Raw genomic sequence first — 16,360 nt, 5'->3', positions numbered from 1 at the left:
CCAGAGTTGGTACCCTTTGCACTGGGCCACCCAGCAATCCTTTTATGCCAAGGTCCAGCTGTGCCATGGGAAGGGGAGATGGAGACATGCCAGCTAGATAATAATAATTATTGTTGTTATTATTATTAGCATTTATAGTGCGCTTTAAGGTTTGCAAAATGCTTTAGAAATATCCCAATTTATCTTCATAATAATCTTGGGAGTTAAATGCCATTATTATCCCCTTTTTACATGTGAGGAAACTGAGGCAAACAAGGGGTAAGTACAATTAGATGGATTCAGAATCTTGTTAAAAAATTGGATCCAATGAATAAACTTTATTGGTTCAATGTCACTTAAGGGAATAGGTCACCAGTGGAGTGCCTCAAGAACATAAGACAGACACGGTCATCAAGACGAGGACAGTAATTATCTCACTGAACTGGTTCTGAATGCCACATTTTAGGATGAAAATTACCAAGCTGCAGAGTGTCTGGAGGAGAGCAGCCAGGATGGTAAAGAGACTCATGATCATGCCATAGAAGGATTAGATGAAGGAACTAGGGAGGTTTAGCCTGGAGAAAAGACTTAGGAGGAAGCATGACCATTGTCTTCAAGTACGTGGAGAGCTGACACATGGAAAAAGCATTGGGCTTGTTCAGTTTGGCCCAAAAGAACGGAACTAATAGCACTATAAAAACTGTTCCACAGGCTTTGCATCATATAGATGCCCAATACCTGCCACCAGGCACCCTTTTCTGGAGACAAAAATCAGTAGCCAGCTGAACTGGCCCAATCCAGATAAGCTGCACCACAATGGATGTGACCAGTTTTCATCATTCTTCACTCTTCCTGTTTGGGGTGTGCAGTGCACGTTGGCCAAAGGATGGCGCAAGACGTAACTCTCTGCAGACACAGATACCCCTACACTTGTGTACACATCATGCAACAGTGTCACTGTATGTACATAGAAGGAAAGACCTAAACTCATTGTAGGTACCCTACCTTTGCTGCTTCCACTCATTCTTACCATTCCTTCTACTTACCACCCTGCATCAGTCAGTCTGGCTGCAGATGTACCAGACTCCTTCCCAAAATCTTATCCCACTAAATATGCTGGCCGGAATATCAGTTAGTCAGCTGATACTGGCTTCAGCTATTTGTATTAACTCTGGCAGGAAGGTAGTGTAACAGAGCAATCTCTGAACAGCCACCCATGTAGGCACTGTATGCTTAGATTTTGCTGCCCCCTGCCACCCCCCACAAGTCTCAATCATACAAATACTGCATCAGTCAGCCAATAAGTCAATAAACATTTATTAAGCACCTACTATGTGCCAGGCAATGTGCTAAGCCCTGAGCTTATTGTGGCATACATACCCATTTTTCCTCTCAAGTCAGCTTATCTTCTCAAATCCACAAACTATCACAAGAACATTTCCCTTCTGCTAGGCTACTAGTTTCCATAGGTCCTGCTCCCAGACACATAAAGAAGAGTACGAAAGGGACAGTACATCCCTTAGGGCACTAGAAAAAAACTGCCTCCTGATCAGGTGAATTGCAAACAATTCTCTGGGGTGGCTTAGCTGCTCTGGATGCACCCCTAATAAAGACTAGGTAGGGATGGGATGGACTAATGTTATGGTTGTATACTGCTCCTGCTCCTGCCTCATCTACACCCACAGCCTATGGAGCAGACTCTGAAGGGTTAATGCCAGTGCTCTGCTGCATGCCATGAATTACATTCCCTTTATTAGGTCAACAAACAGAAGAGCTTACTTTGTGCCAGGAACTACACCAAGCACCAGTTGTTATTCTCAGCGCTACTGAGAATCAGCCGGGTCCCCATAGTTCCCAGGGTGATGCTGGGTCCACTGCTATTGGGAAATGGTCCCATCCTGCTTTTAGAAGAGGTACATCTGGAGCTGAGCAGTTCTGAGAGGGGAGCTGACCAGACAAAGCAGTGTTTGCTGCCCTCTGGTGGTAGATAAGAGCTATAGGGAATGAGCTGGTCAAAGTGCTGAAGTACCCACTGAACGATCAACATATTCTTAATTGAACCCCCTACCATGTGCGATGTACTAGATCCTTGGCGGGGAGGTGGGGAGAGGCACACAAAACTTAAAGATATAGTCCTTGCCCTCAACAAACTTATACTCTAGCTGGGAGATGTGTACGTGTGCCAGGCATTATAACAACATAGCACTTAGGCTATCAATGTGGCCGAGAAAAAACATTGAATTTAGAATCAGAAGACCTGAGTTCAAATCTCATCCCTGATACTTCTTATCTGCACAACTTCAACAAAGTTGCTCCACATCTCTGGGCCTCAATTGGATAATCTATAAAATGAGGCACTGCACCAGGTCATCCCTGAAATCTCTTCTATCTCAATATTCTGTGGTACAAATGAGTGGAACTTGGAGATGCTGGGGGATGCTTGGAAATTTGAGGGAGGGACTATTTGGGGACTGAGACAGTCAAAAATTTTTCACAGTGGACTTGAGCTGAAACTTGAAGGATGAGAAGGATTTGGACAGGTAGAGAGAAAAAAGGAAGTAATGACTTCCCATCCCAGATTTCACAGAGGGCTTTGTTTACACCTATATAGTTTATCATGTAATAATACATATTATGGGAACCTCTCTTTGTGTTTTATTCCTCTGTTAGACTGTAAGGTCTATGAGGGCAGAGATAGTGTCTTATCTTAGCTTTGGATCTCCTGTAGCATCTAGCACAGTGCTGCACACTCTGTAGGTATTAATAAGTGTATTTTGAACGAATGAAGGCATCCTAGGAAAGGCATAAGCAAAAACAGAAAGGTAGGAATGAGCAAGGCACCCAGCAAATGCAAATGTTTATTGAGCGTGCACCATGTACAAGGCACTGTGCTAGGTCCTATGAGATCTATAAAGTGATATAGGTATAATTCTTATCCTGAAAAAGCCCACAAAGGCATGGTTGAGTGACATTAAGTAGATGCATCTAGTTAATTGCATAGAGGGTATTTGCACCAAGGTTCTGGGGAGGGCATTAATGGTTTGAAGATGAATTGGGCCAAATTGTGGAAGGCCTTGAGGGTCAAGCCAAGAAGTTTGGAAGTTATCTCACAAGCAGTTGGAAGTAGCATGACAAAAGTGGTATTCTAGGAAGAGTGACAGGACTGACAATAGTGTGCAGGATGAATCGGATGAAGGAAGAGGACAACATAGAGAGACCATTTAGGAGGCTTTTACAGCTCTCCAGGTATGAAATAACAGAAACTTCAACTAGTTTGGTGACAATGACAATGGAAATGGAAAGATCAATCAATAAACATTTATCAAGTGCCTAGACTTAATGTGCTGGTCACTGTGCTAAGAGGTAAAAGACATGGTGAATGCCTGGATGGGAGGTGAGATGTGGTCCAGTGCCTAGGGCCAGCCAGTAGACACAGTGGGCTAGTTTGTACACACCCAGTCACAAAATAACTGGCCATAGGGGTGAGAGCTCCAGAGATGGATTAACTTCCCCAGAGCCTGGGAATACCAGGATATAGAGCAGGCAGTGAAAGAGGAAAAGGTGAGGAGTATTGGAATGCTGAGGATCAAAGGCATGCTGCCTCATCCTCCCTGCCCTCAGCCTCAACTCCTTAGGAAAGCATATCCTACTTGGAATGTGCTTAGTCGGCAAGCCTGAAAATGTTGATCTTGAGTCATGACCTAAAACCGCCTTCTAAGCAACCTCTAGCATTTATGCTTCTTTCACTCTCTCTGTCTCTCTCAACTTGTCTGGCCTGGATTCAAACCAGTAACGAATAGGCTATAACTCTACAGGACTCTCAACCTCCTCTGAGCTCTGGGCCCCCAGAAACTGCTGAACAGACTCGAATGGGCCTGAAGCTGAGATTCCCACCCCCCTCCCAAGGCAGAGAGCTCTCTCCTTAAGACATGTTTTTCTGAATTCTTCATATTCATTGTTCATTTCTTTGTTTTTACAAAGCAATGACATTCCAGTATTTGTGTACCAAAATTTGTTCAACCATTCCCCAGTCGATGGGCATCTACATTGTTTCCAGTTCTTTGCTACACAGAAAGTACTACTATGTATATTTTGTTGTACCTGGGACCCATGTTTCTAACTTGAACCTCCATAGTATCTATGTCTTGCACTGGGACATCTAGGTTAAGAGTTATAGATGCCTTAATCACTTTTTTTTAAAGCATAGGAAGCATTAACCTTAGCAAATGTTGCTTCCCTATGTGTGCCTCCCTATCCTTTGATAGGGAAAGAAGTTAGGATATGAGTTTGGGGACCTGGACCTTTTAGGGTTAACTGATTTCTACAAATCTACAGGAGCCACAGGACCCTACAGAGGGCGGCAGCGACTGAAGCGAGTGGCTAGGGAGTTCAAACACCTCCCAGATGTGGGATGTAAGGAGTGCTGATCACAGCCAGTAATCACAAGCCCATTTTTTACCTGGGAAGTCTAGGCAGAGTACGGAAGCAGGAGGATGATTGAGAGAGTACTTGCTGATACCAGTCTGGAGTCAAAAGACCTAGGAAGCTTCTGAGCTCACAACCAAACAAAAACCAGTCAGTACAATGGGAGGTGGCCAAGACAAAAACCCAGGAAAAGATGATGGCCAAAAGGGTAAAAGGTAGAGATGTATTGCTCACTTGTGTGGGTGCTAGAGTCACTAATCCGCAAAGTCTTAGTGCCATGACAATGACAAGTCCCTTGAAGGCCCTTTGAAAGCTAGGTGGCACAGTGGATAGAGCACTGGCCCTGGAGTCAGAAGGACCTGAGTTCAAATCTGGCCTCAGACACTTACCAGCTCTGTGACCCTGGGTAAGTCACTTAACCCCGATTGCCTGCAGAAGGAAGAGAGAAAAAAGAAAAGAAAAGAAAAGAAAAGAAAAGAAAAGAAAAGAAAAGAAAAGAAAAGAAAAGAAAAGAAAAGAAAAGAAAAGAAAAGAAAAAAAGAAAAGAAAAGAAAAGAAAAGAAAAGAAAAGGGTGGTATACATGTTGAGCACACTTAGGTGGCTCAGTGGTTAGAATGTTGGCCTTAGAGTCCGAAGACTTGAATTCACACCCTACTTCAGTGAGACTGACTGTGTGACCCTGATCAAATCACTCAAAAGAGTGGAAAATGGGGCTAATAAAAAGGGTGCCTACTCCAAAGCATTGTTATAAGAATGAAATGAGAGGATATTTTTAAAGTATTTTACAAACCTTCAAGGGCTACATAAAGGGCAGCTATTTTTCTTAATATCCACATCAGACCCAAAACCCAACTGGCCTTCTCTCTCTGTTCCTCACCTGTGATACTCCATCATCTCCCTTTCCTGTGCCTTTGCTTACCATCTCTCCAGCCTGAAAGTCCTTCCTCCTCACCTTCACCTCACCCCTCTCTTCTTCAAGACCCAGCTGAAGTACTGCCTGCTACATGCAGCCTTTCCTGATTTCTTTGCCCCTCCCCCCACAATTGCTAGGGCACTCCCTCCCAAATTACCTTGTATAGGGTGTCCCAAAAGTCTTAGTGCATTTTAAAGCTTATTAAAGATTCAATTTTATCAAAGTTTTAAAGCATATTAAATCTTTACTTAACTACTTTGTATTTCTTTGCATTCTCTTTTTTAATTATTCTGTATATTCTCATCTACATACTGCTTGTCTCCCTTGTTAGAATCCCTGCTCCTTGAGAGTAGGGATTGGTTCATACTTTGTATTTGTACCCCTAGCTCCCAAAACATAATATTAAGTAATTGCTTACTTTATATACACTTGTTTGCACATTGGTCCCCCTATTAAATTGTAAGCTCCTTGAGGGTAGGGACTGTCTTTTGCTTCCTTTTGTATCCCCAGCACTTAGCACAGTGCCTGGCACTTGGTAGGCACTTAATAAATGTTTATTGATTGATTTCATGCTTTGTATTTTTATCCCTAGAATCTAATACATAATATTAATTACTCACTTTGTATATATATGTGTATATGTTGTTTGTAAGTTGTCTCCCCCATTAGATTGTAAGCTCCTTGAGGGTAAGGAGTCTTTTGCCTCCTTTTGTATCCAGGCACTTAGCATAGTGCCTGGCACATAGTAGGCACCTAATAAATGTTTAATGATTGATGCACATAGCGGGCATTTTAAAATGTTTATTCCCTTCCTTTACTAGCTTTGTAACCCTGGGCAGGTCACTTAACATTTGTTTGCCTCAGTTTTCTCAACTGTGAAGTGGGGATAATAATAGTACTTACTTCACAGGGTTGTTGTGAGAATAAAATGAGATATTTTCAAAGCATCTAGCATACAAAAGGTTCTTAATAAATGTTTTTTTTCTTTCTATCTCTGCCCTCTCTACCTTGAGTTTTTCTTGGCTTACCCTCCTGTGTCCCGTAGAGCGTGGGCTCTAAACATCCATCCCAATGGCTTTCAGAGTAGCGACTACCTCTTATTTCCAAATGACTCAACCGCTCCATGGCCTTTGTGCTTGTGTTTTGCAGAGTTTGATGGAGAATCGTTCGGATGACAGCGGGAACAGTTGTAATCACCGGTGGAATACTAGCAACTGTGATCTTACTCTGCATCATTGCTGTCCTGTGCTACTGTCGGCTCCAGGTCAGTAACTCCCTGCGTTCCCAGACCGGCCTCATTCCAGCAAATCCCATGACCTTGGGAGTTAAGCTAAAAATCTTCTACTGGGTACAGTCAGCTCAGGTGCTCTGAGATATGGTTGGGATATTTTAAGAGTTAGAAGGTTACAGTTCTCAAACTTCGTGTTGCTCATAACACAGTAATATTTTTTTTTACAAGAAGGAATTATAGTACACTGAGCTTGGCACACTCCACCCGAACACCTTTTTGGAAAACATAAGGTCATAGATGAGGCGGAAGGGTCCTTAGAAGCTATCAAGTCCAATCCCTTTGTTTGATAGATAAGGCAACTGAAGTCCAGAGAAATTAAGTGACTTGCCCAAGGTCATGTAGCAATAAGTGACCAAAATGGGATTTGAACCCAGGTCTTCATGAATCCAAGCCCAGATTATCCACCACACCACACTGCCTTCCAACCACCAACGTAGAGACATTAATAATAATAATTGCAGCTAGACTTTATATGGTACCTACTATATGTCAGGCAGTATTTGTCAGGCAATATAATTTGATCCTTACCACCACCCTGGGAGTTTGGTGTTATTATTATCCCTATTTTACAGTTGAGGAAACTGAGACTAAATGACTTATTCAAGGTCACATAGCTATTAAGTGTCTGAGACACTTAATGTCTTCCTGACTCTAGGTCCAGTGTTTTAGCCATTGCACTACCTAGCTAGTTAGGGAGAAAGGGTCTTCTCCAAGGGCCTGGGGTACCTTGGGTGCTCAATGAAGAGTATGAGATTAGATGGTCTTTGCATTTCAGGAGTGATGAGGAAGGCATTATTCTATTTCCATGACCTTTAGACTCTGTTTGAAAGCTGCATCCAGAGATTCACAGCAATGTCTTTCTTCATCAATAATTCCCTTCCATCTTCAGGGGGAAGAGGCTGGACTTATGATCAGAAAACATGAGTTCCAATCCTAGCTCTGATGCACTGATGGCTATGTGAATGTGGGCAACTGATTTACCACTGAACTGAAGACTCCTCTCCTCCTCCTCCTCTGTAACATGGGAATAATAATACTTTATCTCCTTCATGGAGGAAAGTACTTTGTAAGCTGAAAAGCACCAGCACAAAAATATGAACTATTGAACTCTTGTAAATGGGAGGAATGGAGCTGGAAAGCTAACACACTGACCTTTCTGCCCAGGGGAATAGGAGTCACCATGGAGAATGAGAGGCAGTGGGGTATAGCAGATCAGGCACTGACCATGAAATTAGGAAGACCAGGGTTCAGATCGCAGCCCAGATAACTATAAGACCTTAAACAAGTCACTTAAACTCTCTGCGCCTTAGTTTTAAAATTTTCAAGATGAGAGGGGTTTGCAGCAGATTGGCAAAGTTGACAAAAAGGGAAAAGAACACATCCTGGAGGGGCTGTGGGAAAATAGGTACATCCATAGACGGTTGGTGGAGATGGGAACACCACTCACCTTCATTGCTGTGAACAGCAGTTTGGGGCTATGCCCAAAACGGGACATACTCTGACCCAGTAATACTGCTACTAGGTCTGTGCCCTAAAATAAATTCAAAGAAAGAGAAAAAACACCCATAGGTACAAAACTATGGAAGCTCTTTTTGTGGTGGCAAAGAATTGGAAACTGAGGGGATGACCATCAATTAGAGAGTGGCTGGGCTGAACAAGTTATGGTATATGGATGTGATAAGATACTGTTGTGCTATAAGAAAGGACAAAGGGGATTGATTCAGAAAAACCTGAAGAAGACTTGCATGAACTGATACAGACTGAAGTGAGCAGAGTCAGGAGAACTGTTTATACAATAACTACATTGCACAAAGGAACAACTTCGAAAGACTTAGGAACCCTGATCAATACAATGACCAAATATGATTCCAGAGGTTCATGATGAAATATGCCACCCACTTTCAGATGAAGGTGATACAACTTAGAGTGAAGATTGAGACATGTTTGTTTTGGACACAGCCAAAGAAGTCAGGAAGTCATTTTGCTTGATTTCTCCCACTTGTAACAAGGGTTTTGTTTTTCCTGCTTTCTCAATGTAGTGAGGGGGGAAAGGGGAGGTGGCATAAAGATCTTGGGAAGATAAAATTTAATTTAAAAAACCACACAAGCAAATAGAAACATTATTACATCATTGGCGGAACTATGAATTAGTCCAGCCATTCTGGAAGGCAATATTGAACTACACCTCCCAAAGCCCCTGTACTCTATGAACCTTCGTGTCAGCAATAGCGTTAGTAAGGATGTATCTAGAAGAGACTAAAGGCAGAAAGGACCTCTGTATACACAAATATTTATAGCAGCTCTTCTTGTTATAGTAAAATGAGGCGGTTGAACTTAACGGCTTCTAATGATCCTATGAATTTGGTTTTTCATTGTAAACTCATTAGAATGAAAAAGCATCAAGGAAGATGCAATGAGGGTGAAACAAGGAATTCTCTAGGCCAGCCTCTCTGGCTAAATTCTGATTTGATTCCTTGGAAGAATTACTTAGCCCCTTCACTGCTTAAAGAGATGATTTCAGGCCTCCCTTTCATTTTCTTTTGTTTTTCTCTTCCAACTTTATTTTTTAGTGTAATTTATTTAAAGCCTTCTTTTCTTTTTAAGTTTTGAGTTCCATATTCTCCCTGTTTCCCACTCCTGCCTCACCCACTGAGAAGGCAAACACTATATCAATTATACACGTGAAATCATGCAAAACATATTTCCATCTTAGCCATATCTAAAAAAATAAAATAAAAGCAAGCAAGCAAAAAAAAAATTATACCTCAATTTGCACTCCAAGTTCATCAGTTCTCCCCCTGGAGGTAGATCGCATTTTTTCATCCCTTGGAGTTGCCTTGGATCACTGCACTGATCAGAGTAGCCAAGTCTTTCACAGCTGGTTGTCATTACAACATTGCTGTTACCGTGCACAATGATCTTCCATTTCTTCTCACTTCACTTTGCATCATATAGGTCTTGCCATGTTTTTTTTTTCTGAAACTGCTCCCCTCATCATTTCTTCACAATCATGTGCCAGAACTTGTTTAACCATTTTCCAATTGATAAGCATCCCCTCAATTTCAATTTTGAGATATATACATGTATAAATGCTAGATATTATATCTATATACATATATGTATATATATATATATATATATATATATACAGAGAGAGAGAGAGAGAGAGAGAGAGAGAGAGAGAGAGAGAGAGAGAGAGAGAGAGAAATGCTATGAACATTTTTGTGCATACAGATCCTTTTCCTTTTTCCCTTATCTCTTTGGGGTGTAGACCTAGTAGGTATACCAGTACAGTTTCATAACCCTTTGGACATAGTCCCAGATTGATCTCCAGAATAGTTGGACCAGTTCGATACTCTACCAACAGTTCATTAATGTACCTATTTTCCCATCATCCTCCCCCAGCATTTGTCATTTCTGATAGGTGTGAGGTGAAATTTCAGAGTTGTTTTAATTTGCTTTTCTCTAATCAATAGTGATTTAGGGCATTTTTTCATATGACTATAGATGGCTTTGACTTCTTCTGAAAACTGCCTGTTCATGTCCTTTGACCATTTGGCAATTGGTAAATGTCTCTTTATGTTTATAAATTTGACTTAGTACTTTATATATTTGAGAAATGAGGCCTTTATTAGAGAAACTTGCTATAAAATTTTTAATATTACTTCATTGTCTATGGTACCATTTAGCAAAATGCAGTTTCTTTGATTATCTCTTTCAATTGGGTCTATTTTTGCTTTTGCTTTGTCTGAAGTCATGATTGGCATTCTTGCCCTCCTCACTTCAGCTGATGCATAATCGACTCTGCTCCAGCTCTTCATTTCAACTCTCTATGTATCTATCTGTCTCAAGTTTTTTATACACAACATAGTGTTGGATTCTGGTTTCCAATTCATGCTGCTATCTGCTTCCATTCGATGGCTTAGCTCATCTCATTCCCATTCACATTATGATCAACTAACTGCATTTCCCTCCATCCCATTTTCCTCTGTTTATCCTTCTCTCTCTTTGATCCTGTCCCTTCTCAAAAGTCTATCTTGCTTCTGACCATTGCCTCCCCCAATCTACCCTTCCCCTTATTATTACCCCACCCATATCTCTTATTCCCCTTCCCCTCCTAGCTTGACTAAGATAGATTTCTATACCCACCTGAGTGTATATATGTAGTCTCCTTCTTTGAACCAATTCTGATGAGAGTGAGGTTCAAGCATTGCCCACCCATTCCCCATTTTCTCCTCCATGATAAAAGCTCTTCCTTGCATACTATAAGAAAATTTGCCTTATTCTACCTCTCCCTTCCCCCTTCTCCCAGTACATTCCTCTTTCTCAATCCTACATTTTTTTTTTGGAGATCATCCCAACGTGTTCAATTCATGCTCATGCCCTCTGTCTATGAAGACTTCTTCTAACTGCCCTAATATGAAAGGTGCAATTACATGTATCATCTTCTCATATAGAAATGTAAACAGTTTGAATTCCATTGAGTCCCTTATAATTATTCTTTCATGTTTACCTTATTCTTGAGTTTTCTGTTTGGATGTCAGATTTTCTATTCAGCTCAGGTCTTTTCATCAGATATGCTTGGAAGTCCTCTATTTCATTAAATATACACTTTCCCCCTAAAGGATTATACTCAGGTGTGCAGTAGAGGTGATTCCTGGTTATAATCCTAGCTCCTTTGCTCTCTGGAATACCATATTCCAAGCCCTCCACTCCATTTAACATGGAAACTGCTAAATTTTGTGAGATCCTAACTGTGGCTCCACAATTTTTTAATTGTCCCTTTCTGGCTGCTTGCAATATTTTCTCCTTGACCTTGGAACTCTAGAATTTGGCTACACTATTCCTGGGAGTTTTCATTTTAGGATCTCTTTTAGGAGGCAATCAGTGGATTCTTTCAATTTCTATTTTACCCTCTGGATCTAAGATATCAAGGCAGTTTTCCTTTATAATTACTCGAAATATGATGTCTAGGATCTTTTTTTTTTATCATGGCTTTTAGGTAGCCCAATAATTCTTAAATTATATCTCCTTGATTTATTTTCCAGATCAGTTGTTTTCCCAATGAGGTATTTCACATTTTCTTCTATTTTCATTATTTTAACTTTGTTTTATTGTTTCTTGATGTCTTATAGAGTCATTAGCTTCCATTTGCCCAGTTCTGATTTTTAAGGAATTATTTTCTTCAGTGAGCTTTTGTCCCTCTTTTTCCAACTGGTCTATTCTGCTTTTAAAGGAGTTCTTTTCTTCAGTAATTTTTGTGCCTCTTTTACCAAGTTGTTAATTCTCTTTTCATAATTTCTTGCATCACTCTCATTTATTTTCCCAATTTTTCTCCTACCATTCTTATCTCTTTAACTCTTCCAGGAATTCTTGCTGGCCTTGAGTTGAATTAGCATTTTTCTTTGAGGCTTTGCTTGTGACTGTTTTCACATTATTGTCTTCTACTAAGTTTATTTCTTGGTTTTCCTTGACACTATAGTACCTTTGATGGTCAAGTTCTTTTTTTGTTGTCATTGTTTGCTCATTTTCCCAGCCTATTTCTTCACTTTGAACTTTATGTTAAAGTTGAGCTCTGCTCACTAGGGAACAGGGAAGCATTGTGCCAAGCTTCAAGCTTTTTCATGCTGCTGTTTTCAGAGCTAGTTCTAGGGGTCTGCAAGTTTTCAGTTCTTTCAAGGTGGTGTTATCCTGAGAAAGGTGTGGTCACTGCTCTCCTGGTCTGCACTCTAGTCTTTACCCAGGAAGGTCCTCTACTCCCCAGCAGCCACAAATAATAATGTCCTTTTGGCTTTGGAACTATGACCAGGACCCCTACTCTCTCGTGACCAATCACAAGCATTCCTCTCCTTCCAGGGACTGCCACCCAAAACTATTTATGGGCAAGAGAATTGCCAATCAGCACCAGCTGCACCTAACGCCAGCAAAGGGTCCTCTGTAATCTCTTTCTGACCAGTGTCCAACCCACTTAGCATCTCTAGGCTGAGAGTTCCTGAAGATGCTATTACTGCTGCTGCTACTACTGTCCTGGTGGCTTCTAAGGCCCAGTTCTGGTGCTTCTGCCAGGCTTGGGCCTTCACCCACTCTACTCTTACAGACTTCTCCTGCAGACCTCCTAAGTTGTCTGAGGCTGGAAAAATGTCTCCCTCTGTCATTTTGTTGGCTCTGCCCACTCCAAAATTTTATTTGAGGCATTGTTTTAAAGTTGTTTGGAGGGGAATAATGGGAGAATTCAGCTGGATCACAGTCTTTACTCTGTCATCTTGCCTCCTTCTCATTTTCAAACAGCTGCTTTGGGGACTGGACAACCAATTGGTACTGTCGGAATTCAAATGATGGAATTGATTGAATTCACATGTGTGTACTTGTACTCACATACATGACACATAGGCACACATATATGTGCTCTCTCTCTCTTTTTCTCAGAGAACATAAGCTTTCTGAGGACAAGGTATACTTCATAAGTCTTAGATACCCTAATGCTAGTGAGCAAAGTGCAACATATAACCAATGCGAAACTTCAAAGAATAAGGGTAGATATGTACTATAGGAAGAAAACATGGGATAGTCACATAGTGAAGAAGAGAGTGAGGATGTAAGAGGAACACATGAGCTGTCCACTTGAGGAAGGTGGCCAGAGACTAGTGAAGACACTGAGTGTCCCTTCCATGCCCCATATTCCTCAAGCGGACAGCTCACGTACTCCATTGGTATCCTCATGATGTCAGGAGAAAAAGAAGAAGACATCTAGCACTTGGGTTGGATCCCCTTGAATTTGTGGAAGCATATGGACAAGCTTACAGAATGGGAAGGCACGAGTGGATGGCAAATGGCATATTGTAAGCAATCTTGGCATCAGAAGGAATATTGAAATAGATGATGTCACAACTCCATTTGAGAATTTGAGTATCCCCAGTGATACAGGTGCTGAAATATGTTTTTTCAATTGGATTGTCTTCCAAATCAGTGAGACAAAGGCTAAGGGAAAGGTTCAGGGAAAGGCTAAGGACAAAGTGATGGGACCAGGACAAAAGCATGGCCTTGAAAAAGGGATCCTTTCCTTTGTGTGGTTAGGAATTCTCCAAGACAATCCTTTCTCACTTATCACTTCCTGACAACTCTATGATGTCTTCTTTACTGGAAACCACACCAGCACTGGTTGCCTCTGCCTTTCTGGAATGTGAGCACCTGAAACTGAGCACCTCAAATAATGGCATTCACATACCAGAATGACCATGGGTGTGCATGAGTGTCAGCGCTAGGCCAACACCAAGCTGCAAAAGAGGCAATTTGTTGTCAGGGTACTTCCGATCATCTTTTCCAATATGCCTTCTCCCTCTTTATGTCTTTTCCTTTTTCCCTCTCCCCACTGAATATCCAGAGCCCTCAAACTGCCCTTGGCTACCTTCTTCAAACAATGTCCAAGGCTCCACATTTTTTCTGATTTCCTCTTTTGCCTCCACTCCTAATCAAAACTAACCTGATCCATGTCCCTTACTTCTTCAGGACCCTTCTCTGCACTAGGTAGAAGCTAGCTAGCTAGATCTGAAAAACTAATGCCTGATAAAGCCTGGATGATGATGATAGCTTGAAATGTTGTCTTTCCCAAATGGTATTTTTGCATTTTCAACAGAAGTCTTATTGTTTTAAGCCAAAAGAGTGACCAGTGGTAGAATTTATGGTTACATAACAGACAGTGAGAGAGAGATTTTAGAATTTAGGCAATCTTTTGAGCCTCTCAAGTCATTTCCCGTAAGTATATACATACTCCACCTATATATGGAGTTGATGTGTGTGGGTGTGGCTATGTGGCTCATGTACATATGCTGGGGTGGGTCTCATGCATACATGGAAGCATGCTTGTAATTGAGTGTGCAAGCACTGCTTCATGCTCATTAATCCGAACCTTCCTTTCTCCCTCCTGGTCAGTACTACTGCTGTAAGAAAGATGACTCTGATGATGAAGAAGAGGAAGAAGGACATGATCTTTCTGCTCCATCAAGATTTTCCACCTGCAATTCTTGCAACTCCCAAGTCCGGGATGGACAAGGTGACCTGGCACCACTGCCCAGTGAGCCCTCTGACCAGCATCGAGGTGCTCAGAGCCACTGTCCCAGTTGTGCCCCTTACAGCTCCCCCTTTTACATACGGACAGCTGACATGGTCCCCAATGGTGGGGAGAGGCTCACCTACACTCCCACTTGCTACAAGGAGTTGGGGCCTCCACCCCTCAAAATGTCATCGCTCCAGAGTTTCCCGGTGACCCGACCAGGCCTTGGACGTGAGGCCTTTACCAATCCAAGGGCTATTAGTACAGAAGTATAACCTTACCTACCCACCACCCCCTGCTGCCCCCTTTGGAGCAAAGCAGGGCAGTGAGAAGCCCCTGCCCCATGGATGATCTGTTTTCATAGGTTTTCTTGCTACAGAATATAGGGTTCTCTGGGATGTGTTAATGGGTAAGCTGAGAACAAATGTGACATTGACACTCAGGCATCTGACTACTGAAAGGACATTGCAGCAGGAAGGGAGAGGGGGAAAGGGAGACCCCTTCACCTGATGGGAAAAGTTTGCAGCTCACTACAACTTTACCTACAATGCCACTTGTATCAACCAGTGGGGCTTCTTCACCAGGGCTATGTGCAAAACAAATACACCCATGGCTACACCCATGCTTCACTAAGACTTTACAGAATCCAGAGTCAGGGCATACCCAGGTAAGCTGTGCATCCCTGGAGCCCTCAACCAAGTCCTTGTTAGAAGGACTGAGCAAACTCTGAAGATGGGAGCTAAGGAATTCTGGGGCCTTGGATCTGGCAGGGGGATGGGAGAGGGGGAGGCACACTTTCTGGGAAAAATGGAGGTAAAAGTCATGTCTAGTTTGATCATTTTGTAATCCTGGTATTGTAATAGTTGCAATGACTGAGTACTTCTAGCACTTAGAGTTGAATAGGAAGCCCTGTGACTAGTTCCTTTATATCAGACTCATAGATGTCACACACAAACTACCCCTACACCTCTCCATGGGCAACAGGTGGCATTGACCTCATTGTGGGGGGAGAGACTTACAGAGGGGATTGGATCATGCCAAACCATTTTTTAAAATTGAAAAAAAAAACACCTCGTCTTGATTTGGAGACTTAGCGATGGCAGGGTTTTATTAAAAGGCTGAAACACGTCCTGGAACATGCAGGATTTTTTTTTTCTTTTTGGTTGCTTCACACAGAAACCTTAGAGACTTGCTACCCTTACTGGTGAATCAACATACCTTCTTACCTTGTTTTTATCTGTGTCTCTTTTTCTGTCTCTGTGCCTCAGTCTCCCTCTCTGCCAACACCCTGGGTCTGTGTCTGCCTGTCAGGATATATGTCTGTCTGCCTTTTTTGGTGTATGTCTCTATATCTGTCTCCCTCTCTGTCAATTATCTTTGCCTCTGTCTAGGTCTCTGCCTGTCTCTGTGTATGTGTGTGTGTGTCTAGCCACTACCTCCCTCCATCTCTCTCCATCTCTCTTTCCCTTTCTTCCATTCAGTTCAGTTCAGAATTTAATTGGCTTTAAAAAATGAAACTTTGGCTGATTTTTCCTTCAATTGTCCATAAATAAAAACGGATGAAGACCTGTGGCCCCATGTATGCACACCAGTCACCAAAAGGTCAGATGGTGTCTACCACATCTCCTTCAAGATGCCATGATGTGCACAAAGATCATTCCACAGGGTTAAACATGCAACTTCCAGTTAGCATTTGAGTTG

The 16,360-nt window shown here is 42.0% G+C and overlaps 1 protein-coding gene across 1 annotated transcript in view; it reads left to right on the top strand.

Moving 5' to 3' along the window:
• LOC110206814 (protein FAM163A) overlaps positions 1–15,787 on the top strand; it is a 125,502-nt gene extending 109,715 nt beyond the window's left edge. Inside the window, exons 2-3 of the mRNA XM_020984336.1 lie at positions 6,468–6,582; positions 14,539–15,787. Coding sequence (XP_020839995.1) covers positions 6,490–6,582; positions 14,539–14,934 — 489 coding nt within the window. The 5' untranslated portion in view covers positions 6,468–6,489 and the 3' untranslated portion in view covers positions 14,935–15,787. The remainder of the gene's footprint in view (positions 1–6,467; positions 6,583–14,538) is intronic.
• Positions 15,788–16,360: the final 573 nt, after the last annotated feature.

The sequence above is a fragment of the Phascolarctos cinereus genome, unplaced genomic scaffold (assembly GCF_003287225.1).
Source record: "Phascolarctos cinereus isolate Bilbo 61053 unplaced genomic scaffold, phaCin_HiC Scaffold_5;HRSCAF=322, whole genome shotgun sequence".
Taxonomy (NCBI): Eukaryota; Metazoa; Chordata; class Mammalia; order Diprotodontia; family Phascolarctidae; genus Phascolarctos; species Phascolarctos cinereus.
The sequence above is the reverse complement of the archived record's forward strand: the minus strand, read 5'-3'. Positions and strand labels throughout refer to the sequence as shown.